We start from the raw sequence: 27,217 nt of genomic DNA, 5'->3' as shown, positions 1-27,217 counted from the left end.
CACCATTTGTACTTCTCCACAATATTTTCTGATTTAAGACTCACTTTAGAGTAATATGGAACTGAATAAACCATGGAAATTTGCGCTAATAAACTCAGGTAGAGTGTAAAAGTCAGTGTTAGTGTCCTAAATTAAGGGCCTGCGTCTGCTTCCTTGGCCTTTTTACATTCTGCACAGCTGAGAAAAAGAGGTGAAGAAACGAAGGCTCTGAGCTACCTTTCTTCTTTCCTGCTGCTGTGACAACAAAGCGTCTGTCTGACAGAGCAAGGCAGGACTGCAGCTACTCCCCCCTGCAAGACAGCGGTATTAATGCAGGGTCCCACCCCATATATTGCATCTGCCATCCCAGAGGCCTCATGTTTTTAAGGCTGTGCTAGCTTATTCATAGTGCTGGACAAACGTAGCCTTGGAGAAAGCCGAGGGACGGCTAAGCGGAGCGCTCCTGGAGCACTGCGTACTTTGTTGCACCCATTTGTCTGGAAAGACAAGCATCTCTTTAGTGCTCCATAGAACCTCAGATTCCCCCTTTTCAAGAGGGTCTTACTGGCTACATTTTTAGGCAGGTCACAGCCAGGGCCAAGAATCTGTTGCAACAGTCCTTTGTGTGCAAGGTGTTCCTCTAGTGTCACACAGATTCCTTGTGTGCTTCTGATTATAGTAGGAGAGGTCTGCCATGAAACCAGGATTCTTTCGGCACTGAAGAGCCAAAGCTCTTTAAAAAAAGTACAAATACCTCAGCCACCAGACCAAATTTGGGGATGCAGTTATAGGACCTAGCCAGCTAGTTAAACTGAGAAGATAGGTATGTGGATCCCTTACCCAGCCTCCATTACTGTAGCTGCTAATTAAAGCAAAGGAATAAATGGAAAGTTTTATTTATCCAGGCCTTTATCTCAGTAAGTCATTATTTGTTAAGTCATAGTTTATTGGGCTATGAACATTTGATTATATAAACATTTCTTAATTTAACAAGCCTAGCCATCCTTATAATAGATTTTATAATTACCCCAGCAATACTGCACTGATGAAGAAACTGCATTACAAAAATAATTTGCAGCAACATAACTGGAAAGAAAATGTTCTCACCATTGCATCTGCTTTATGCTTCTTCCGTTTAGCTTCCTGCATAAAGTAATCTGCATTGCGTGGCCTACCAGGAGAAAATAAGAAGACATTTTATTATTTTCTGACGTGCAGAATATTTTCAAGTTATTTTCCCCTTATTTTAAACCTGATTTGCAAACATTTTTTATGAAGAAAATACACTTATCATGTAACCATGCATCTTCTATTTCCAAATTGCTGCCTGTGGAGACAATAGCATTTATGGCTGTTCTCATTCTTTAGAAGTCAGTGATTCAAAGAAAAAAAAAAGCTAATAAAATGCGTTTTTATGGATTGTATAAACTGCTTCCCAAATTAGTGCAGTTTTGATCTGCAAAACGGATGCAAGTGTTAAGCGGAACAAGTTATTCCATCTTCTCCTCTCCCTGGTGCTTGCTTACCTCTTTTTCTACTCCTCTCTGTACATTGTCATTTGCCTTGGCTTCTCCCTCCGCTCAAAACAAATGTGTGCTTAATCTCTCCACTTCGAAAACACATATCGAACCTGCTTGCCTCTACAACTACCATCTCACCCCCCTTCTCCCTCTTATCTGTAAGCATGCTGAGAGTGCTGTTTACTTTTGCTGCCTGGAGTTCATCTCTGACTCAGTGCTGGGCCGCCTGCTACAATTCCACTGGCGTTGCTCGTGCCAATTTCTCCATCGATTTCTCCTCAAACAGATCTCGGAGACTCCATCCCTTCCTTAACCTACCTGACCTACTGACTGCAGGGCACAAATTCCACTGCTGTCTCTCTGCTGAAATTCACAAGTCTGTTTCTGATCCAGACTTATCCACTTCTATTCAAACTGAAAACACAAACTCTTGTCTCCTTGGCAATGTCTCGTCACCACCTCAGTGAGCTCCTCATGGCTGAAGCAAATTTCTTCATCTCCTCCCACAAGCTCTCCCTATTGCACCTTTCTCAGTCACTGTGGAGAACAGCCATTTGCCATGTCATTTCAGGCCATAACCTTGCATCTTCAGTTGTTGCCTCTTCACATTTCCTGACCGTGCAGATTCTTCCAGTCTCATCTACGTGGGAGACGGCCGCTGCCTTTCTCTACTCAGCTAAAACATGTCCTGGTTCTTCTCAGCTCGTGCTGTGGTTACTCCCATATCCTCATCTCTCTCAGAGACGGAAGTTTTGCCTTGCGAAATAGTTGTTTTCTTAGTATTGGTTACAGTGTCATCCCTTTGCACTTATCTAATGAAAATGAGATATTCCTGAGTAGTCAGAGTATGAATTCTGATGTTTTTACTACTCATGCTTTTAAGTGCTTGGTGTTGTAAATGATATGGTATTATTGCCACTCAGCAATCTGATGTAGGTTAACCCAGGTAGGCAGCTCAGCCCCACACAGCCACTCTCTCTCTCCCCCCCCGGTGGGACTGGGGAGAGAATCGGAAGGATAAAAGTGAGAAAACTTGTGGGTTGAGATAAAGACAGACTAATAGGTAAAGCAAAGCAGAATAAGGAATTCATTCACTACTTCCCATCAGCAGGCAGGTGTTCAGCCATCCCCAGGAAAGCACGGCTTCATCATGAGTAACAGTGACTTGGGAAGACAAACATCCTCACTCCAAACGTCCCCCCTTTCTCCTTCTTCCCCCAGCTGTTATTGCTGAGCACGATATCCTATGGTGTGGGATATCCCGTTGGTCAGTTGGGGTCAGCTGTCCTGGCTGCGTCCCCTCCCAGCTTCTTGTGCGCCCCCAGGCTACTTGCTGGCAGGGCAGCATGAGGCAGGGCAGCAAAGGCCTTGAGGCTGTGCAAGCACTGCTCAGCAACAGCTAAAACATCCCTGTGTCATCAATACTGTTCTGGTCACAAATCCAAAACAGAGCACCATACAAGCAGCTATGAAGAAAACCAACTCTATCCCAGCTCAAACCAGTACACAATCCTAACTAGTTTTTTTGAAATTGGGATTTCTCAGTGCACTTGTTTAAAAAACTGTTTTGTGTGAGTCAGAGAAAATACAGATCTAAAAACTGAAGTCAGTGGGATGGATGAGTCAAAAATTCTTGCTGATAGCAGTAAGAACAGGCTGAGATCCATACCTGAGATCAGTGGGAGCAAGGGGGAGACCCTTGACAGAAGAGGACTGCCATATATACCTCCTTGAGACCATAAGGCTATTTGGCAGTGTGTTTACATAGCCCATTTCCTTCTACGTATGTGCACACAGTTTTCAAGGACGTTTAATTGCATCATGGAAGGTTAGTCATAGAATCATAGAATCATAGAATGGTTTGGGTTGGAAGGGACCTTAAAGATCATCTGGTTCCAACCCCCTGCCATGGGCAGGGACACCTTCCACAAGACCAGGTTGCTCAAAGCCCCATCCAGCCTGGCCTTGAACACTTCCAGGGATGGGGCATCCACAGCTTCTCTGGGCAACCTGTTCCCGTGCCTCACCACCCTCATAGTGAAGAATTTCTTCCTTATATCCAATCTAAATCTACCCTCTTTCAGTTTAAAGCCATTACACCTTGTCCTGTTACTACATGCCCTTGTAAAAAGTCCCTCTCCAGCTTTCTTGTAGGCCCCCTTCAGGTACTGGAAGGCTGCTATAAGGTCTCCCCGGAGCCTTCTCTTCTCCAGGCTGAACAACCCCAACTCTCTCAGCCTGTCCTCATAGGAGAGGTGCTCCAGCCCTCTGATCATCTTCCTGGCCCTCCTCTGTACTCGCTCCAACAGCTCCATGTCCTTCTTATGTTGGGGGCCCCAGAGCTGAACACAGTACTCCAGGTGGGGTCTCATAAGAGCGGAGCAGAGGGGGACAATCACCTCCCTCGACCTGCTGGTCATGCTTCTTTTGATACGGTTGGCTTTCTGGGCTGCAAGCACACATTGCTGGGTCATGTTGAGCTTCTCATCAACCAACGCCCCCAAGTCCTTCTCCTCAGGGCTGCTCTCAATCCATTCTTGGCCTAGCCTGTATTTGTGCTTGGGATTGCCCCGACTCATGTGCAGGACCGTGCATTTGGCCTTTTTGAACTTCATGAGGTTTGCATGGGCCCACCTCTCCAGCTTGTCAAAGTCCCTCTGGATGGCATCCCTTCCTTCCAGCGTGTTGACCGCACCACACAGCTTGGTGCTGTTGGCAAACTTGCTGAGGGTGCACTCAATTCCACTGTCCATGTTGCCGATACAGATATAAAATAATCAACCTTATTTTGAAGAGAAGGAAGGCTAAACATCACTAGATGGAAATAAAATTCAAAATCTGGCTAATCTTGAACGACCTTTGCCCTAAAAAGCTTGTTGATATGAAGAAAAACAGTTCCTTTGCTCCAACTCTCTTTACGGTATTATTGTCTCTCAGAGTGGAATATCCTCCCAGCTTACTCTAGCCAGTAGGTCAGAAAGGGGACTAAAGACAGGTTTGTGTCCCAGTATCTCATAACCTACAGCAGCTGCAAATACTTCCTGTGACCAGCAAGATGCTAACATTATCTTAATAACATGAACCATCTGGATTTGGTCTTGGTCAATTATGAAATATTAGACATTGAAACAGTGTTAGCTTGATAGAGAAAAACAGCTGTTTTCAGAACCATTGAAAGAATGCTTAAAGAAGTGTTAAGTCCCGTCTCTGTCTTGTGCAATGACCTAGGTAAAGTGGTTTACTATGAAGTGCCAAAAAGCAAAGCAACAGAACAGTGGTCTCATCTCTCTGAAATGACCAAAAAGTGATGAACCTTTGCATGATCTTTTCAAACTCAGGCCATTAAATTATGTCCTTTGCAACATTCCCTCCCATATATCACCCAGCACTATATGTCTAATTTGCTTGTTTGAAACATGGTAAGAGGCTGTAAAAACAAAGTGAGATAACACAATGTAATTATGGTCTACTTATTTATAAGTTAATTGTAAAATGGTTTTCAACTTGTAGCAGGATTTATTCTCCCCAGTTATGATTAGCAATGAGGGTATTAACAAGAAGCATGCACGTTACTGAACCAAGAAGCCTGCTTTGAGGGCCCTGCTATGGGGTGGTTAACCATAATGCAATGTGCAAAAACTGAAGTCATCAGTTTGTATTAAGTCCAATTGTTTTTTGGGAAGCCTAATATAAAAAAGAAACTATTAAAAGGCCATTTTAAAGCAAGGCATATATATTCTCAATGTGAATGTTTAGGTATTTCCACAGGAAAAATATAAGATTGATTTACAAATCAGGGGATGCCCAACAGAAATTAAGATTCATTGGGAAAAAATGGATAGGGTATGTTTTCTTCTAGTTTCTCAAACAGAGCTTGTTCAATAGTGTTAATAAACACGCCGAGTCAAATTCTGATCTCTTTGTGCCATCTATGAAATACTATTCTTCAATTTATCACTACATGTTAATAAACCTCCTATTCAGATTACTAATGTGCAAAAATGGAAAGCTGAAATGTCCTATAGATTCAATACATGTTTATGTACATTGCATACATTTCTTACATAATTTTAGTAACAAAATAAGGATGTGCTGGGATTTAGTTATTTTCTGTTTTTCTAATGAGAAAGAAAGGTTTCAAATTCAGTTTTGTTTAGGTTCCCATTGCACATGAACATAATTTGTCTTTTTAAATCCAGTATACTGGATTTATTATTATGTCATGAAGTAAAAAAACAGAAAAAAACCCCTTTTCTATAGGCTCCTTGAAGATAACAGGTTACCTCAGCTCATGGACATATGAAGACACATGAGAAAGCTGATGCATAAATTAATTACTTGGGAAAGCTCTTTTGCATACTGCACATTTCATATCTATGAAGTTCACAAAAGATTGTTAATCATATTCTGATTTTACAGACCCTCAAGTTATAGTTACTGAGAACCCCTATCTGTTACAAACGTGAAGGTTCGTCCAAATTTCCTCTGCAGCTTGGCCTATTTAGTTACGCTGGTGATGATAATCTCAGGTTAGAGAATTTGCAGGTAATCTCATTGGATGCTAATTTCAGATACTGTATGTTATTGATGAGAGGCATCTTGAGGAGAAGCAAATCTGTTGTCCCACTGACGAGATTCAGAAAAATCTGTGGCTAAACCCCTTTTCAGGTCTTTGGTCTAAGGTTTGCAATCCCTCTGCAGATCACAGCCTCACTACAGCCTGAGTAGCCAGAAAATAGAGAAAATTTCTACAAGATTGAAATGGTACCAGACTACTGGTTGAACTGGAGTGGATGAGAGTAGCAGAAGAAGCACTGGAGTTTCTTTGTTAGGCTTACTGGCCATGAATGTAAACTGAAGTCCCACGAAAAGTTATTCAGTGACTTCTGGTTTTCAGACAATTGAATCAGATTCTTCTCTTAAGTTATTTACAACTGTATATATCTATTGGTGTCAGCACTGTCACTCCAGATTTACAAACAGAATTCAGGCCTCTTTTAAAAAAAAAAATAAATTAAAAAGAAGTCTGACTTCAAATTAACAGGTACAAACAAGTGTTTTATGTCTATTAATAATCTTGACTGCACAAGAAAGTCTTTTGTTTCTGAATATCTGATTGTTGCTACTTTTAGAAATATAGTACTCTTCAACAAAGCCAAAAAGGAGTTCTAATACACTGCTCTAATGCATCTCATATATCTCTCTGAAAGGCAAGAGAAAGAGCGTAAAGCATCAGTGCCAACTAAGTCAGGCTGCTGGTGAATTCTCCCTGGGATCAAGTGTCATTATGTGAAACTGGCTGCTCTCGAGGAGAATTTACCCTACTATGTTGACTGGGGAAAGCAATCAAGTACTGCTGGAACCAGTTCAACGCATTCTCAGTCAACACTAGCCAGTCACCTAGGCACTGCAACAGAATCCAGCCTTTTACAGAATAACCCCCCCCATGGCTAGACCTGATAGTACAAACAAGGCCAGGCTTCCTTTTCAGCAGCGGCATTCAAACCATTTATGACTTTGACAAGGGCAGCCTCAGTAGCATGGCTGTGGCTGAATCCAGGATGAAATTTATCAAACAATCCGCTGCTCTCCAGAATTTCTCTCACTCGCCTTGCCACCGCTTTCTCTGGGAGCTTGTCGAAAACCAGCAGGAAAGACAGCATTTCCATTGCTTGTTATGTTGTGCGGGATCCCAGCGTGAGGTGAGATGGCTGCGGGCACAGTAATTACTCCCCTTCCAGAAGCAGCCTTTCAGAATTTCTGGGCTGTTGAGCTCCTAAGAGTGGTGTTACCATTATCCAGGTGAAATGCTTGTGTGCGTATATGTTTCTCTCATCCTATTTAGCTCTATGCCATTACAGTGTATCTCTGCCACCTTTGTCTTTTGCTGCCTTCTCTGAATTTAATTTACTCCAGTTTAGCAGATAATTGCAAAAATGTAAACTCATGCAGTAAAAAAAGGGAAGAGAATCAAACAAAGTGAATCAATAAAAGCCTTACTTCGTACAGTGATTTATCAGCATCTACTGCAACATAATCTCCTTGGAACTCAGCGCAACCACTGGTATTTACAGAGTATGGTGTAGCTTAGACTCCAATATACAATTTTAATTATAACTGCATTCAAAAGCACATTTTTCATCTAATTTTTATATTTTATATGAACTAAATACTAAACTATAGCATTTTCTGCTTCATTTACATAATCTACCACTTGTACATTATTTCTTACTGTGGTATGGTGCTTTATGAGGATACATTAAAAAAACCCTAATAAAAGTTCAATTAAACATCATAAATGTAGCCAAGTGCATATTTTAATACCCTTCAGAGATAATACTGCTGAAGTGTTATAAAAAAACAAACTAGTGCTTCCTCAGTGTACAACAATTGCATGTAATAAAAGCAGCTTAAATCATAATTCGAAATATGGGACCAGTTTCACAACTTTAGTAATCTAGACCCTAAAAAAGTGAGTGTGCTGGAAGGGAGAACAGCAGCAAAATAAGCGACTTTAAAATTTGTTCAGAGCTAGGGGCAAATCAGAAGAAACTGGTGTAGCCAGGGTTAGCCCATGTCCAGTTTTGAAGCTGTGCCAGTAGGCCCTGAACTTGCAGTCCAAGAAGAGAAGAAAATCCTTTAAGAGCAAGAAAACCATGTAAAGTGAAAGGCAGGTGTATACAGCCCTGCCTATTCGCTGTTTCATACTGGGATGTGTCAGGAACATGTCTGACATGTTGGGTCACAGATAAGGATGGTCATCTTGAGGGCAAAGAACAGAGTTGAAGCTGGGGAGCAAGTATTACTATACAAAATAGTGTTCTCCCCTGATGTATCATGGCCTCCTGCCCATTCTATAACTTAAAATAAATGCATTTTTATGGGACATAGCACTGCTGTCTCTGGGGCACGGCACACATGGCAGCACACAGGGTGGAGGAGAGCCCATGGCTCTGTACGTGGTAGGTACCCAGTTATGGGAATCTCATGTGCACTGTGGCAGACCCAGCAGGTCTGGGAAGTTCAGCAGAGGAGCATACACGTGGAGAGGGCAGAGACAGTATTTGTGACCCATTTAAATGATAATGTTATAGGCATTTCAGAAAGACAGGAACAAACAATCTGATTGGAGTCAGGCCAAATGTAAGAAAAATTTACTCAATCACACAACTACACAACTACTATCTTGTTGGGCTTAGTATAACAAAGTCAATATCTTAGATTAGATGAATAGATGAATAGTATAGATACCTAGGGAGGCAGTTACTGTTGCAAAAAATAGCAGACAAAATGAAAGCCTGGCACCTAATTTCAATGAAATGAAGAAGGATAGAATAAGTGGGGATTCCTATTTTGGCAAAAATGCAAAATCCCCCAGACTAACCATGTCAATGTAGTGAAATACAAGAGACCATGAGAAAGAGTTAAAATCCACTACAAATTCCTGGGCATGACCCAGATTCATGACTTAAAGATAGCCATGTGAAATCAATATCTAGACTAAAACATGCAAGGGCAAAGTGTACAAGCAAAGAGAGAAGAATGAAAGAAGTATTAGCAATAGGGACTTGAGCTCCTGTATTAAAAGCAGAGGAAGAAAACAGTACATCCTTGCAGATAAACTACAATTGTGTCTCTTTCAATGTATATTAAATAGATATTCTGAAATAAACTAATTTCAGTCGAAGGTGGGGTGAAAGCCTTTATAGTCAGACCTAGGGAGAGAGGGCAGGACCACAGCAGTCCAGATTTATATTGTTTTAAAATACCATGGAATCACACCTTGAATTCTCAAGAGGCAGCTGAAAACCAAAGGCAGAAAGAAATTTCTGGGAGAGGGACTAGCTGCCAGCCAGCTCCAACGTTCCCAGCTCTGATGAGTGAGAAGCCAAGGTGTGGGTGAAACTATTGAGTGACAGTACCTGTGAAACCTGAGTCAATGAATGGGATGTCTACACTGAAAGGAGCAGGCGATCCTGAAACAAAGACTCTATCCAGAGCTCCTGTCCTGCAATGCCTAAGAAACTTCAGTAATCATAGGATTTGAAAGAAATCATAATCAGGCACTAGAAGACCAGGAAAGCATCTGATGATAGAGATTTTGGGAATTCATATTCCTCATGTGTATGAAGTCATCACAGCCCCTCTCCAGCTCCGTGACTCATTGTTGGTTCTCAAGATGAACAGGGTACTCCCAGGCTAAAAATGAGTTTGAACAGTCTACATGTGATTCTCTACGTTAAAGTGGTTATGATCATTTGCTAGTGTGGTTGATTATCACTGGAACATGAAAATATCCTTTATACGCTGAAGGAATGATCAGAAAAGCTCCCAGGTTTCCTTGGGGGATTACAGCCTTTGCACCCTAAGGCCATTACAGTGAGCCTTCTAGTCCAAAAGGGAAACTTCTGGGTAATTATATTGTGGAAAATGGACTCAAAGCACATTCTTCAAACATATGTAAGGATATTTTCCACTGCCACAGGGACAGCAAAGCTGACTTAGGAATTAAGCTGCAAACAGAGGCATGAGAATATCTCTTACACACCACACCTGTGAATCCTGGCATTGAGGGTGATGAAAACCCACAGTGCTCTGTGATCCAGCACAAGAAGACAAACCCTGAGTTACACTGGGATATGGACTTTTAGCTCTTTGAGGAGAAACCAGTGTTTGCCACCAAACCTGCTGGAGGTATCTGCTCATTGCTCACCAGTTGCAGAGGTGAGGAAAGACTGGGAGAGACTGGTGGGAGAGACTGTCCTCTCCCGAGAGAATCAGCTCTGCTGCTCAGATCTGGAGGAGAGTTTGCTGACCCTGATTAGAAGACCCTTGTCCTGCTCACTGTTATGATTCATTGTGCACTAAAGATACTTTCTAGTCAAGCTGTAGAGTAAGAAAAGGGCACATCAAAATCACCTGATGCAAACAAATCCTCTTTCCTGAGTGGCAAAATTATCAGAGGCTATTTCAGATCTGAGTCTGTCAATAAAGCCATTCCTTGGCTATGTCTGTGCAAGTGAAATAAGCAGGGCAAGGATACCAGCTCTATCGTTTGATCATCCATGCTGTTTAATTGCTAACACTCTCCCTGGCATAGTTTTGAGCTCGGTGCCAGACAATGCCTGGGCGCAGCTGGGGGACAGCACAGGACAGGGACTGTTCTCAGGAGGCAGCGAGTGTTCTTTGTTTTGGGGAGTGAAGACAATTTAATCATATAAACATAAGCAGTGCTGGACCACTTGCCCATAGAAACAGAGGAGGGGCATGGATGTAGCTTGTAAGTTCAAATGAGGTCCACAGCTCTGGCTTTTCTTTGACGACAGGGAACAGTGGCTATAAATTCTTAACCCCGTGAGAACCTCCTGCTAGAGCTGATTAAGCATCTATTTCCCACCAGCCCAAGCTCTCACAAAGTGTCCCTAGAAAGAAAGGGGGTAGGTGGTCTTGCAGAGAAGAGGCAGCTTAATTATCTAATCATGGGAGGCAGTGTCTGCTGTCTAATAGTCTAATGTTAGTTTCTCATGGGCAGTGTGCACCTGAGAAAATTCAGTGCCCAAGTAAGAAGAGAAGGAGAAGAAGAATGGGATGGCCAGATGAACTCTTGAAATCCCCCAAAGCCAAGAAACTGGGAGCAGTCCAAAGTAAGCATATGAATGAATGACAAACTTAGTGTAGTAGATGTTGGTCTATCTGACCAGTGATTTTTTAGATTGCTGATGAGAAGAAAGAAGAGCCAAGCTCTATTCCTTAACTGTGCCCCTGAGGATGTGCTCAGCTCTACAAAAGTCTCTCTAAATACTTCAGAAGACCAGGAGTCCTTGAGGTATTTTGAGCAATGGAAAGTGAGATTACTTCCAGATGTTGTAAGGGAGTCACAACCCAAGATCACCTTTCCCTTTCCACTCTGAAGCAGAACAAGGAAGAGGAGACTGAAAATGAGAGACTTGGGGTTCAAGCCAAAACAAAGAGATGTGCCAAGAAGTTATCTTTTGAGCTCTTTATGTGCTCTATGCATAACACCTTTACAGGTTGAATATCTTCTGGGTCTATGGTTTACTGGTTGACAAACACACACAGGAATGCTATCTTACAGCAGGAATGTCCCTTGGACAATGTAAAGCTGGTGGGTGTGTGTAGCACCTAAATCCATAAAGGTGGAACAAACATTGAACAAAATATGAATTTAAAAAAAAAAAAAAAGCTGAAGAGGATGTATTATCTTGCTCCTATAAGAACAGAATAAAAGGAAAATAAATGTAAGTCAAGAAAAAACACACCCCAAGTTTGAAAGGGTAACCCACAATGCAAGTGAGAAAATAATCCTGAGGAGCATGTTCTGATTTAGCCATAAGGAAAACTGGGAAGCTGGGTATGCTCTGCTCTTTTTTATACCACACATGCAGTATTTTGAGGAGGGTGTGGGACTGTGCCCTCGGGCACCCACAGCATGTCTGTGCTTATCACTTCATGGACAACAGACTTTGTTCCTAAATGTGCTTATGGGGAATTCTATCATTCAGTGAAATTACAGCAGGACTGAATTTGGCTTGAAGCATTATTATGTAGCCTTGAAAATGTTCTCTTCATAGAGTCAGAAACGGCCAAAAATCCAGGAAATCTTGTTAAGAATTAATACTGGAAACAGCAGTGATGTCACTTATACATGTGGCATGCTGGGTACCTCGAAGCATATTTAGAGCAGGCAGTAAACAATGGCAAACCAGGGGAAGCAGGACTTCGCCTGCCTTTTGAAGACTGTTAGCTATATTCACTTTTATATTGCGATGTATGCGTATATAGCACTCTGCCAAGCAAGATATACTTTTTATTGACCTACTTGTGTTCCAGTTTATTGCTAGTGACAGCTGTTGTCAATGATCTGGAGAAAATAAATTGAGAATAAAGCAAAGAGACACTGATTGGTCAAAAACATTAGTTGTTGTTTTAAATCAAATATAAGGGATTTAGTCTCTTAAAAACTACAGATTCTGATTAAAATGGAGACTTTAAAGCCATGGCTGGATTACAGCAATTCAGAACTTCATGGATTATGAGATGAAATACTTCATAGGCATAATTGTGGACAAATGCTGCCATTAGGATTACTACATAATTTTCGACCTACTGTGTTGCATTTCTTCAAATCCTCTGCTGTGGTACTATGCAGATTTGAAAGACACTGGCTGCCATATTTAATTTGATCCTTCTAACATGTGAGTCAAGTTTGTTGACATTTAACATTTGCAGCCAGTCTAATCTGCTACATTTCCGTGACTTCTCTGCACAGTAATTTCAGAATCAAGGTCTAGTATAGCTGGTATTCTGGTGGTGTTTCCTAGATACAGGTTGTGGATGACAGTTGTAGTACATGAAAGTCTCCCTCCTCTAGTTAGCACAACAGGCATTTAACTGTTTCTGGGTTTTAAGGGCAAATTAAGACATATTTGATGCTGTGTTTCATCTTATTTGGCTTTTTAGATTGATTTTTTTAATGGGCCACAAGTTGCTTGCGGACATTCTACATGGAAGGCACTATACACGAACAGTTTCATTGTGTCTCTCTCTCTGAAAAGGTGAAACAGTTTTATTGAAGATCCCTGCCTGAGAAATCACATGTATCACTAATGGAGAAAGCAAGTGATAAAAGCCTCTTAGATGACAGACAGTGAAAAAAGCAGTTTTCCTATGACAGCATTCTAGGGGAAAACCAAAACAAACCAGTCTGCCTGTCTTTTGTCAGCATCTTGAGGGAAAATCAGATGAAGATACAATAGTTCTGTTGTAACTGTTTCTGACTGTGTTTTTTTCTAATCCAAACAGATGAGCACATCCTACAATTTTGACTTTTATCAGGCACACCGATACCTTTCTGCCTCATATGTAGATGTGTAAACTGTGGAAAAATTGAACAGTTGCAAGTAAATTAGAGATGATAAAGTATTCTAAGAGATATGAAGAGTTAAGTAGTACTTCTAAACAGTTTCAAATTTCCTCAGTGGAGATTCTTGAATAAATGCACTGGAAGAGTTAAAAAATAACATGGAGGGAAGTGGAGAAGGAGGGAAAATAGGAATATATACACAGAGGGGAGTTTTCTTCAAAAGGGGCAGAAAAAATTATTACATATATTCAACTTACATCTCCTTATGATTGCCATGAATACACACAGACATTAATCTCACCAGTCTTTTCTTGACAAACAAAACAGTTATGTCCTTTTGAAGTCTACGGGAATTATTTATGCCTTATAGTAGGAAACCTGGATTCTCTATATGAGAGGCTGCCATCCCTCTAGTTGTCCCTGAGACCAGGTGGTGTGAATAAACATTACAATTATTACAATTATTACAATTATTATTATTAAATTCCAGTTCTGGTAAAAAGCAGTTCCTGGGGAAACAGGGCTGTTTTTCCCAGGGTTTCCCTTAGTAAAAAAGAGTTAGGATGTTGAAGGTGAAAGTCTGGGAGTACAAAAGGTGTATCAAGGTCACACAGCTTAGAGAGCTGAATTTGCTCCAGGAAGTCTGAGGCACAGCTTCAACAGAACCTCTTCTACACTAGAAAAATCTGTATTTTCAGGCCAGAAAATTGCAAGTCAAAAAGAATCTGGATTTTCTAGATACTGGGATTTCAACCTTCAGTTTCATCTTTATACCTTACCTAGATACTATCACATCCTAAATGACCTTGGGAAATGAACCAGCAATTTTAATTTACTAAAAAGAAAAGAAAGACAATTATAAGCTGAAATTATTTTCAGAGGAGGAGAGCAGGGGATGTTTGAAAAATGTAGTGGGGATGGGGAGGGCCAGGTATCGCTCCAGGTACTCATGCCAACCACTGTTGCTTCCTACTCACCCTGCCTTTGTGATTCCTTTTTCTGAGCAGCAGTAGCAATGACAGAAGCAGCTGTCAAGGCTCAGGGATGCAAGGCTCCCATGTGCCTTCTCCCCTTGCTCTAAAGGGTGCACAAGAAGGGTGCCCCTGTCACCCTGCCTTGCTATGGTTCTGTATATATTAATAGTCTGATGTATGCATAATTAATGCCAGAGGCTTAAGGGTACTGATAAAGCCTAATGGCCCTGTCTTGCCTTATGTGGGGCCTCCCCCCTCTGACCATGGGCTAAAGAAATCCATTTAAGCTCAGGTCTGGGCCTTCACTCTCTGTCCAACTCATTGTAAGCGTGCCTGTCTTCAGCCCTTTCACAGCCATGCTTGTGCCTGGCCATGGCCCTTGTTGATCTGGACCCTGACCTGGAGACTGTCTTCCTGGCCGGACCTCAGACCTGCCTTGTCACTATGCACCCCCGGCAGTCACTGGGCTGCGTCTGACCCTCACCGCACCTGATCCTGGCCTGACTTCCCGGCCTGACTTGGACCTGCCTCATCACCATGGACTTGCCTGAGGATCTGGGCTCTTGCTTGAACCTGACTCCACCCTTGGGCTGGCCCTGCTCACCTTGCTTGGGTGTTGTGGGACTGGACCCCTGGCTGGCACGGCCCCTGCCCTGCCAGCCGCGTTCTGCCCCTTGGCTCTCGGTTCCCTGTCCTTTAGGGAACAGCCAGTCCTCACTGCTCCCTGATGATTAGAGGCTTAATTTATTATGAAAAATTAAAGAGTTTATGTAAGATGTCTCATTCATTTATCAATGTACAATATTACCATAATACTTCTGGCCATGTCTCAGTTCCTGTTGGACAAATAATCTCTCTTTAAATGGAGAAAAGGACATTGTTTTCTTTATCTTAAAGTCATCTGTACTTACATATCATCGAAGATAAGCTTTGTCCTTCTGCAGTCCCTGGGTGTGCTGGACAGAGGTGACCAAGGCTCTGTTTGGGACTGGGGCTTATTGCAGAGAAGAACATTTTCTGAATTGATGTGAATTGCTTTCTAGACAACAAACAGCAGAGAAGACATTGAGGAATTGGCTACTAACTTCAAAAAAGCAACTAATAAACAACAGAGTATCTTTGCATTGTGTTGTAAATTGGCAGTTAGTTTTCCTACTATTTCCGCAGGGAGTATGTATAACTGCCCTGTCACTGATAACCACAAATCCACAGATATTGCTCAGAGCACTTTCTAAAGGGCTCGAGTTTCAATGTGATATACGGAAGAAATGGAGCTGAACTATTAGTAACTATCAAAACACTCTGAAAAACAGTAAGTGAAATTATTAAAGAATAGATCTGTTGTGGTCATTTAGAAGATCAAGTTATATCTCTAGTCTTCAGCTTCCAAACTAACGCTGTACCTTGCCTCAGGAGAGCAAGCCTCACTTGTTTGACTCGTTTCACGCTGTGCTGCTGATGTGCCTGTGCAGTACGAATTTGTAGCCCAAAGTCCAGGTTTCTTTCTCCTCTGGGCCCCTGATCAGCTTGAAAGATCGCTGCTCTGTGCCACAGCAGAAGCACATGTATTTTGGCAGGGTCTCACGCATTCTCTCAGCTGCAGCCCTGTTCTTCATGTGGCCTCATGAGCCCTTCGTCCCACCGAGTGACCTGCTGCGTGGGCCACCACACGCTGGTACAGTGCAAAGCAGAGGGCCCTGGGTTGTTTTTGGTTGATAACCACTGCCAGAAAACACTGTTCTTTCTCTGTCAGATGACAGACAGAAACGCAATAGGGAAATGGACAAAAAGCTCAAACGGATAAAAGCCACTCCCTGGCTTGTGCTCTCTGACAGAATTTCAAAGGACCACTTGGGCATGCCAGTTAGGTGCCAGATGGGAAGCTGGGACAAAACAAAGCTAACTTTAACATTTATAGTTCATGAGCTCTCATCTTCTATATGGCACATCCAGATCAGTTCAGCAGGCTAAAGTTTTCAGATGAATAACCAGATACACAAGAATTTTATTGCAAAGGTTGTTAAAATGTTGACCAAATGGTGCATTGCTAGGCTATGCAGAAAATCTCAGTGAAATGCATTTGCTAAGGGTGTGGATCATAAAGCAATCACCTTTTACTTTTGATTTCCAGCACATTTTCCTGTGAAGGAATTTAAATTGTTTTCAAGATATCCAGTGAAGAGTCATATCGTTACAATTCTGAATGCGTTATAAACCTCTCAACTTATGTTTTAGAAGTTAAAATGTTAAAACATTTACATTTAATCCATGAAAAAATAAATTAATGACTATGATATGTTAAAATGCCTTTTTATTGGAATATTTTAATGTAATTAATTTTATTTCAATTTACCAAAAGCATTTGCAAAATATTCTTGAAACATACAATTTATGATAATTTTGTTTTTAAAAAGTGTCCAAAAATTAAGATTATAGTTACTATTTCCTCCTCCACTCTCAAAAAATAAATATATTTAAGTATATACATAGATACTTAACATATACTGTGGGCCCAGTTATCCCCACAGCAAAAGTGGCTGGAAGAGAGCACTGCTACAGCTCAGGTAGTTTGTTTTCCTGAAAGTTGCTTAGGCACTAATACTTAGGCTTTTGAAGCCTCTTATGTATCAAATAACGAATACAACAAATAGATATAGTATAAAATATATAAACGGCTTTCGTAGTAAGGAGAGGAGCATGGGCCTTTCTTGCAGCAGCAGAGTGCCCTAACGGCTTGACTAGATGCTCCAGCAGTGGACATCAATGTGATGGTACCCAAATTGTTTCTTGTAGGTATTTCACACAAAGCAGAACAGCTTCAAGGGGAGGACGTGACAATATTCCTCCCTTGATCTTCTACAGGCAGCGTCCTGTAGGCTGGAGGGTAGGGTATGATTTTGAGAGGTGAGAGAGAGAGACATGTGAATTCCCTCCATCAGAAGAGCTAACAGGCTCTTTACTCCAGCATCCTAATCACCGAACTCGTGCATAAATGGGGGCAGCATCTACTCCTCTCTCTCTGTGCTCTGAAGGCAGTGGCTACCATGCAGTGTAGTGATACGGCCTTATCTGGAAGGGTGCTCTGGACACATTTAGTGTGATCAAGACTCTCAGATAGGTATCTGAATACCTGGGCTCTGATGGGGCTGAGTTGTGAGGCTAGTGCTAAGCTGTTCACTTACTGAAAGTGTAAGTGAAAGTGTCAAGAGTAAGTAGAAATGTCTGAGAAAGCTGGTTGTAAGACATGTAGGAGAACTTTTCTGCAGGCACACTCATGGTTAGGCGGTGGCCTTACATAGTAGAGGCCTTATGCACGACACTTTTGGATGTAGGGGGCTTGCATCGTGCCCAAGTGATACTCTGGAGGCCTAAAGCCATTTGTTTTGGGCCATTACCTTTTATCTTTTGCTTATGTAGCCTTTGGTATTTGCCTGCTTTACAGCCTGCCCTCTTTACTTTCTTCTGTGCCTTGCTAAACTTCAAATCAGAAAAACTGAATTTACAATACAAAAATCATTATTACAATTTTTTTGCATAACATTCTGCAAAACTATCATGGAATGCAATACAAAGTGAAAAATATACAGCTAGGCTTTATATTGTGAACAACAGCATAAACTTACATTGAAGTCTCCGGGATGTGGCTGTGACTGGATTTCACCCTTATGTTTTTTGCTGGAGGAGATGGAAGGTAATAGACTGCTGCCATTAGGTCTGCTGGAGGAAGTTAAATCATCGTTGGAGTATTTGTGTTTTGATGCATCAGAGAGGGGAGAGACGGGTGACCGAAGCATTTTCTCATTTTTATTTATTGGTATTGCCAAGCTGGAAATGGAAATTACAGTAATGGAGTGTCACAAAGCTGGCTTTGAGAAAGGAAAATGTTTTATATATTACCAAAACTTTGAATTTAAAACCTGCTGGCAGGATAAAGTCTATTGGTATCTGGAAACAAGCTTACAGTATTGGGACCAAGAGTTCATTTACAAATTTGTATCATGTTTCTCCTCTTTCCCTTCAAGGCAAATTGTAATTCTGGAGTTAATATAAAGTCTGTATCAGAGTACTTGAAAAAAAATACAGAGATAAATGGCCACTTGCTCACCATTTCTTAAGGGATAGCTGGAGACGAAGATTAGGCTCTGAAGTGTAAGTTCAGGTTATGGAGCCCTATTTCACCATTACAGGTGACAATTTATAAGCCATGGCAATAAAACCATATGTGAACTAAAACAGGAAATGTGTTTAAAGATGACTGGCCTGTCCTTGTGCTCAATGCCCAGCCTTTGGTAGCACTGTTTATACTAATCTAATACAGATTTTGAAGACAAAGAAAGATAGGCTGGTACTGCAGACAAAAGGAAACATATGCAAACAGCAGACACAGAGAAATGTGAGCTGCTCCGTCTTCTAAAGAAGAAAGCTGTAACACAAACAATATTTTCAGCTTTCATTTATTTGGGAGAAGATTTGGATGAGGAGAAGTCAGACAGACTGTAAAAATATGCCCAGAAATAAATTTCAGATGCACTAATTTGAAGAAAATATTTAGCTGAAAATCTTAAAGCAACACACACAAAATAAAAGTTTTTTCAAGGAGACGGTTTACATTAAGACTAAAACTGTGATTAAGGTCAGACAGACTATTTTAACACAATACCTTTCCCTGTCACATTCCCCTTTATTCAGCCTATTACTTTTTATGGACATTTCTCACTTCTTTATAGTTACTGTATCAGACAGTATACACTTAATGGAATCGCAAAAAAGAATATGGTACAAACTATACTTTATTTCTGCACATCATTTCAAGAACAGAGCTAATTAAATGTGCTTTTATCATACATTTGCCCATTTATCTGGCAAATCTTTAAAAACTAGCTGTGAAAGAAGCCATGAATTGTAATTCAGAACCTTTCCTCTTTCCCTCAGTGTAGTACCTTTAAAACACAACGTGAACTGTTTTGCTTTAATGACCAATGCTGTTTATGAAAGCAAGAATCAGGATGTGTAAGATGGACAACTGTGCCCTTCTTCTCCCCCTAAGAAAAATAAGATCTTTAGCACTGTTTTGAATGTGCAGCCCGATGCTGTCATTTCTTTTCCTCTTTTCAAACGTAAACCCATGCCTTGACTAGCCATGTTTATACATCACTGTCAAAGTGCAGGCCTAACACATCCAAGAGAAGCTGTAGCTCTTTGGAAGTGTACCCAAGCCGCAAAAGCTTGGCCCAGAGCTTGTGAAGAGTAGCTGCAATTTCTAGTTGTGCTGCAGACCTTCTACATGGCCTTTGGCACTGAAAGGCCCACCTAAGTGTATTGTGAGCAGTCAAACTGCAGCAGCACAATCATCTTATACGGAGAAGCTGTGCAGAACAACCTGCAGTGAGCTCTGCTCTGCTGGGAGCGGGCAGATTGTGGCACCTGATGTAGACGCAAGATATTTGGGGTTTGACGTTTTTTTGACGCTGCAGCCTTTCTTGTCAATCAGGGCCTTGCTCAGTCCGTGCTTCAGACTGTAATTCCACAGTAGAGAATGCTCATGTCTGAAGGTGTTTTTGCTCCTCTCTTTGCTACCAGCCCTCAGCTGTGCTGACAAAACTGTCTGTGTGGCTCTGCTGGGAGCTGAATAATAATAACCCGGACAAAAAAAAAAAAAAAACCAAAAAAAAGGAGGAAGAAAGAGTTCTGGTTTCAGAGAAGTTTCTTGAGTGAATTTACAGGAGACCCTCACAGGCAGCTATGGTGGCATAACTGGAGGGGGGATGTGCTAGCATGAGCAGCCGCTGGTTGCAAGAAGGACAGGAGGTCCTGATATCTGCACTGCTGGTTTAGCTACAGCCTCAGTAGCCCATCCTCAGCTGTGGGAATATTAGCATTTGATATCATGTCCTACAGTAGCATAAACCACAGAAACATCTTGGAAGCAGGGCAGACCAGGGAAGAAGTAGGAGGGAAATATACATTTAAGACTTTCTTCTTTGTTTCTTCAATGTACAGTTACTACCAGGAGTACTGAATATAATGTCAAGCAAAACACAAATTATTGTCCTGCTTCCAGAAAGCACAGAATTAACCCTATGACATAGCAAGCTATGACAGCCATGCTATTCTCTGAAAATGAATGCGACGTAAAACATATGACACTGCGGTAACAGGAATGGCATGCCTGCATGCAATCACCCACAGTAAAACAAACTGTTCTGTGTATTGTTTTCACTTTATGAAACATATGTGACATGTCAGGACAAAGAAATTGAATGCATATTTTTGAATAAGCACTATATATTATAGTTTTCTCCATGATTTTTTCCAGTATTAATGACAAGAATTGCTCAAACTCATCAGTGATGTGTACAACAGAAAAGCCTTCTACCATAAATACAACGATTCTCTAATTTTAGCAGGCCCACCCCAAGAGATACCCTGATACTACCAGAAAATGATGGGTTTTTTTGAATACTGATGACCAGCATGTACTAAGCAGCATGCAGCTGAACTCTGGAAAGATGCATGTCTAAGTTTGGCTGCTGGGAGCCTCCAGAGAAACTCAATATGATTGATCTGACATTGATAGGGGTCTGTGTGCATCAACCATGCCAGCAAATGCTAAATATTCATCATTTGTTTCATGCCCTGCATCCTTTGAAAATCTGATTGCTTTTAAAGTCCGAGTTCCTTGTCCTGAAATACCCAGTAATTACACAGAATAGATTGCTTGTAATCTCAAAAATATTGGATCTCAAATATGTTCTGGAACTGAGTATTGCAGGCATTGTTATGAATCTTTCTCAGTCTTTTCCGTAGAGTTTATAGATAATTGTATTTAAACCCAGACATACAGCCAAACTTTAAGTTTGAAACTTGTGACACTGTAAGGGAAGAAAAGGTTATAAGATGGTCGCCTATGTGAATTGGTACCCACAACACAGTGTTTAGGAACATGTCTCGGACGATCGCACTGCTCTAGCTATAATTACTCATTCCATGAGCCTCACACTTGAACTCACAACTTCTTTGTGCAATAGGACAAAAATGTGAGTATATAAATGTGTCAGGAGCTGCTAACTTGTTCATTAAACCAGAAGAAAGGAGAATGCAGTGGGCAATTTTTCAACATAAAATGTGATAATTAAAAGATAAATCCTATTAAAGGAAAAAATAACACACGACATTAAACTGCAACTAGTTGTATGACTCAGTGGTAAATAAGAAGGAAAATGCTTACCTATTTTCATTCATATTGCAGTGATTTGCTGTTGTGATGCTGTGGGCAGAGGCAGCTAATCGTGAAGAACCCTCTCTCTCTAAATGAGTCTTCTTGATGTCTCTGCACTCTTCCTCATTCTCACACTGAATGAAGAGAAAAATAATAATCTTGTAGGCTTTGGATTTACTACAGATTCAAAAGTATTTCAGCAAGTCAGGGGCTGGTATTTTCTGGCATTTTGGTATTAATGATGACACTTTCTTTGAGCATATACCTAACGTGGATCAGAGATGATTGTTCCATGTCTTAAAAAGCTAAAATCTAAAGAGGCAGTGTGTAAACAAAGGAGTAGAATATAAAACCTGAATTGTTTCAACCACTTCCCCACTTGCACCTCGGGATATTTTTTCTTTATATTGCCCTCTTTGCCCATCTCCTGTGCACTTTTCTCTTACGTAGTCCTCAACCTCATACTCGCCGTGTTTTCTTGGCATCAGTGACTATGCCTATACTAGTAAATACAGCAGATCAGCAACTGGCCCTGAGGCCAACCGGCATGGCACAGCTCGCACCCAATCTCGCTCTTCCTTCAGACTAGGGTATGCCACGTTCGGACTGCCTTTTGTGAAGGGACCTTAGTCTGTGCGGTCCTGAGTGAGAGTCCGACAGTGTTTGGAAGAACAGAAGTTGGCCCAGGCTAAAACCAAGTTAGCAAGCACACTAACAATTAAACAAAGAGGATGGATGACTATGTGCCACTGCTTGGGGCTGGACTCTGGCCCTATCTGACCTGTTAATATGAACATAGCCAGTGTTTCCTGCCACTATTTAATTTCATCTTGTGTTCCTTAGGGTCTACCATTGTCTCCCAAAGGCACTGCTTTCCCAACCTCCTACAAAGTCCACATCCTTTTCCATTTCTAACACTTCTCTAGTTGCCAGTGCTGGCTGAGTTTTACTTGTGAATTGTTGATTCTGCTGTATTTATTGCCTTGCTGCACAGTAACAACATTTCTTTTGTTATCTGCTGCCGCTATAGCTGCTGCTAGGGGTTAACATCGTAGCTTATACTCCACAGGAGTGAAGATCTTCTCACACCTCAGTGCTTAACCACCCTCTGTCTCTACGTTGCCCATCTTGAGATCATGACAGAGGAGGAAGTAATAAGGACTTCTTTCTAATTTTGCAGTTATGCCTGATAATCCATTCTTATTAGTCTTATTCTTAAAGTCTTTTGGGAAGGGGGATCACATATTGTGAGTTTGCATGGCAACTGTCCCATTGAGGGTCTTATTCCAGGCTGAGGGGCAATTTGCTACTCAAGTAATGCCTTGTATTTATTGTATCACTAAAACCACCAACAACAGCAATACTTTAAGACAGAAGAGTAAAACATAATATGTGCCACAGAAAGTTGGATTAAGCATTTCTAGCGTAACTGCATTTATTTTGCTCTTCTATCGTATCCTCCTGTTTCCTTCTGTGTGCACAGCCTGGCACTATCACACTGGCATCTCCTAAGGCACTAAACATAAATCTTTTGCTTCTGCCACTCTTTCTTGGCCTGTTCCCCATCATTTTGTACTGTGCAATTACTTCCATGATACTTCCTAAAGATAATGCAGACAAACGTATCTCAAAGTTTATCAGGGCTCTCTGTTTTGGCTCTACCAGTGGCCAGAACAGGGCTGCCACCTTTCAGATACTAAAAAAAGAACACAAAAATGAAAAAAGATAAAAAAAGGAAAGACTGCTTCAGATAAACTGTCCCCAAAAATATACAGATCAATCTGCACACTACAGTAGCTCAGAGGGCGACAGATGACCGCACAGTAAAACTGTGCAGACATCGGGCAGATGGCAATTCCAGTTCAGAGTGACTTTTGGGGTCAGATTGGTACAAACGGACCAGAAAGCCTCCTCGGTGGACAGCTGTGGCCGTGGGGTGGAGAGGGTTTTCTCCCTGGCACCACCAGCAGCTCAGAAAGCGTGTGGGAGAGGCAGGGCGGAGGGGTGGGTGCGACTGGAGGGCTGTGCCCACCTGGCTGCTGTGATGGTGCTGCTGGGGAGCAGGCAGCTAATGGACTACAATCCCACTTCTTACAGCTGTGTAAGAGCCCCAAGGCAAAAGGAGGCCATAGGGGTGCGAGGGAGGCAGGTTGCAGAGTCAGGCAGGTTCCAGGTCTCTGCAAGTGCATCCCCCACGAAGCCGGAACTCCCTGCTGGGACTGAAGTACTCGCCTCTTGTTGAAAATCTGAGGGGTAGAAAGACGTTGCCTCTCCTTTTTTGGCACACACAGTGATACCGTGCAGACTGTGACAAGATAGCCATTTATATTCCCTTTGCTGACCTAAGCATCACCTCCAAATGCTCAGGTTTTGAGAGAAGCCTCAGGAGAGAATACTATCCTACAAAAAGGCAGTGTCTTTGCTAAGGCATGGAAAACCGCATGCCAGCAGCAAACACCATCTCCAAGGGACTGTGATCCCTCGCGGCCAGGAGTTTCATCACCTCCTGGGATGGCATCTCCCCTGGGGCTTGGCCGGTTTCTACGTGGTGAGTGGGGACAAAGCTCAGCTCTGAAGCGCTGGGCCAGAGAAGACACCATCATCGAGCACTGGATGCAGGCTCAAGTGATGCTTGCCTCCCACTTGCTGGAGGCCCCCCTACCCACCCCAATTGGTCACCCCGAAGCTCACCTTGCGTTTCCTTCTAGATTTCGGTAAACCCTTCTCTGCGGGGGGGTCAGCACTACTACCCTGCGGGAGGCTGGCCACCTGGTTTGCTCCGGCGCTCATGGCCAGCGGCTCTTCGGGCAAACGCTCTGGAATCCTGGACAAAAGAGCCAAGTCAATGTTGACCCACAGCGACTTTACCTCATCACTGTCTTTCAGAGGAGACAGGAGCTCATTCCTACCGAAAGGAACCAGGGTGTAAAACTGTTCCTCCAGCTCCTTTGCTATTTCACTACTAGTCCTGGCATTAATGGAGCCAAAGGCACTGCAGCCGCCGTGGGGTTTGCTGGCGGCGCCGGTCCCCGTGTCCTTGGCGCGTGGCTCGGCCCCGGCCCCGGCCGCGGCCGGTGCCTTGGGCAGTGGGCGCTCCTCCCGCTCTGACTCAGAGCCCGAGTCGGAGGAGGATGATGAAGACGAAGACTCGGTCTCGATGAACTCCTTGGATTTGGGTGCCGTTTTGCTCGGCCCCCGGGCCCGACGCTTCTCGCCGGCTGCAGCTGAGCGGGGCTCCCGGCGGTGCCCTGCTCTGCAGCCACCGCTGCTGCTGCTGCCGCTGGGCCGGGCCCTCGGCACCTCACCAGCAGTGGTTTCTGGAAAGCTGTGGTTCCCGGGGGGCTCCTCCGCGCCGGGGCAGTGGGGGCCGTCCCCGGCAGAGGTCCTCTCGGCCCGCCGCGGTGCCTTCTTCCCCGCCGCCCGCCTCGGGGGCCCTCCGTCGGCGGCGGGAGGTGACTTTTGCCGGCTGCCCTTGCTGCCTGGCGCTTTGTTGGCGGTCCTGGGCCGTGGTCCGTCCCCAGTGGCGGTGGCAGCGGTGGTGGTGGCACGACCCTCCCCACTGCGGTGCTCAGCCGGGCCGGCAGCCGGGGTCTTCTCGCTTTCCTGCCGTTCTGCCTTCACGCGGCCATAGTAGGGATGGGCCTCCAGCGCTGGGCCGTCATGGTGGGTCAGGATGGGTGCTTTGTGCGGGGTGACTTTATTCAGCCACTTGTCCAGCTGCCACTTGTTGGACGAGGGTGGCTCGGGCTGAAAGGGAAACAGATGGCAACGAGCTTAGTGCCGAGACCCTGCTGCCCTCATCCCAGGGCTCCCCCAGGGACACCGAAATGCCAGGCCCCTCCTGGTACTGCTGAGATTTTCCTCTGGTCAAGGAGCCACCCCCAAGCCGCGGCAACCCCCCGGCCCTGTGCGGCGGGACGGGAGACGTGGGGAATGCTGCACAAGTAGGGATATATTTGGTTTCTGAATGGGGCTGGGAAGGAGGACGGCTTCCGTGATTCATCATTTCTAAGGATGATTCACACAGTGCTACTGGCATCAGCTGTACTGGAAAACGCTCCCAGGTTTCTGAAGAGAAGAAAATATAATGGTGATAGGAAGGGAGGAAAACAAGGTAGTGTTATGGCTGAGGCTAACGGAGGAGAGCTAGTAGGAAAGCTAAGGATATGTATTTTGTGTCCTGTGCCATCGCAATAAACAGGAAAAGTATTTAAAAAGCATACAAAGAGGCATGTAGTGGGGAGCTGGAGGGCTAACCAGGTGGTTCATGTAATCTGTCTGGTATTGACATTATAATCCTGTGAGATCCCACAAACATTTGTTGTGTGGTAGTATTGTCAAGTGCTCATTTTGTGAGTATTGTGCGGCTGTTAGCTTTTCTCTTCGTTCTTGTCAAAACATGATCAACTTATGAGAGACCATCTAAAACAATGGTGTTTGGACAGTGAAGAAGTGGGATAATTATGATTTCAAATGTAACCACAGCTCAGACAATGTTATTTCAGAACAATGTGCAAGTGTTTTCCAGTGCTTCTTGCAATCAGTAATTTGAATGTAATAAAATGAAGAGGAAAGGCAAAAAAACCCAAAAGAAATAAATGATGGCGTAGATGGCCAGCCATAACCTAACCCTGCAGAAGCCAATGTGAAAAGTCTCCGCATTTCCTGAACTGGAACCAAAATTCGATCCACTAGGCTATTGCATATGAATAATCAAAAAGAGTGTCATGAGTCTAACATGAAAACCATAAATGCTCTGGAGGAAAATTTGCTCAAGAGAGAATATCCACAGTTTCTAACTTAAAAAGAGTCTCTTACTTAACTCCTTATTTAAAGTAGGTGCCTGAGGGCAACACAGGTTTCCTGCATAGCCAAGGGTGTCTCTGGAATCACCCACTGAGTGTTGTATTCACTCTACATGGAGCAAAGGCTCCTAAAATAAGCAAAAAAAGTTAGACATCAGAATTAGTATGACACAAATATTCCTTCTCACAAAAATGTCTAATTTACTCATTATCGAGCTAGCCAGTACCTATGGGAAGTTTGCTGGATTGCCTTACGTTTATTTTTTTATTAAGCATACTCCCTAATATCTTACACGAAAAATTTCTTTCCTGAGCTGTAAATCTTGAAAATGGATGGGCAGTATTTCTTTTGGATGAACATATATTTTTACAACTCTTAACTCTTTATCTGAAATAAACAGCATTTTTTTGATTGCTGCTGAAAATACAGATAGATTTGTTTGGTGCCATTCATTGTGCATTGAATTTACTGGATATACAATAAAAGGTTCACTATACATGGAAGTCTTTCTACTGTTCAGGTGTATTTAAGAAAAGGACATACATCAGAAGCATGTGGGGAAAAATATGCCTCTGCCCATAAGTATAGGTCAGAGTGAGGGCAGCTTGAAAGTTCAAAAAAACTTCCAGCTTTTCTGTTACATCCCATTCTCTCTCTTTATGTACCTTGTAATTCTTGAAACCAGTGGTTCACAAAATATGGATTACAAGGGATCACAGTAAACCAGCAGAAAACAGTGATTAACTGCTACAGTGTCATAGCTTGGCAATGTGGTACTTTCCTACAGTGATATGTCTGCTATTTAAGCAGAATAACTACAGTCCCACCAACCTAT

The 27,217-nt window shown here is 42.7% G+C and overlaps 1 protein-coding gene across 1 annotated transcript in view; it reads right to left on the bottom strand.

Annotated features, from left to right (window-relative positions):
* Positions 1 to 27,217, bottom strand: part of AFF3 (ALF transcription elongation factor 3) — a gene marked incomplete at both ends in the record, with an annotated part of 329,270 nt that overhangs the window by 12,309 nt on the left and 289,744 nt on the right. The window contains 5 exons of the mRNA XM_082337877.1: positions 1,087 to 1,150; positions 15,269 to 15,396; positions 17,981 to 18,182; positions 21,586 to 21,710; positions 24,268 to 25,323. Of these exons, the coding sequence (XP_082194003.1) occupies positions 1,087 to 1,150; positions 15,269 to 15,396; positions 17,981 to 18,182; positions 21,586 to 21,710; positions 24,268 to 25,323 (1,575 nt within the window). The remainder of the gene's footprint in view (positions 1 to 1,086; positions 1,151 to 15,268; positions 15,397 to 17,980; positions 18,183 to 21,585; positions 21,711 to 24,267; positions 25,324 to 27,217) is intronic.

This window comes from Platalea leucorodia (genome assembly GCF_965183815.1).
Source record: "Platalea leucorodia genome assembly, chromosome: 2".
In the NCBI taxonomy this organism is placed as follows: Eukaryota; Metazoa; Chordata; class Aves; order Pelecaniformes; family Threskiornithidae; genus Platalea; species Platalea leucorodia.
Note: the sequence above shows the minus strand (reverse complement) of the source record. Positions and strands in the feature narration are given on the sequence as shown.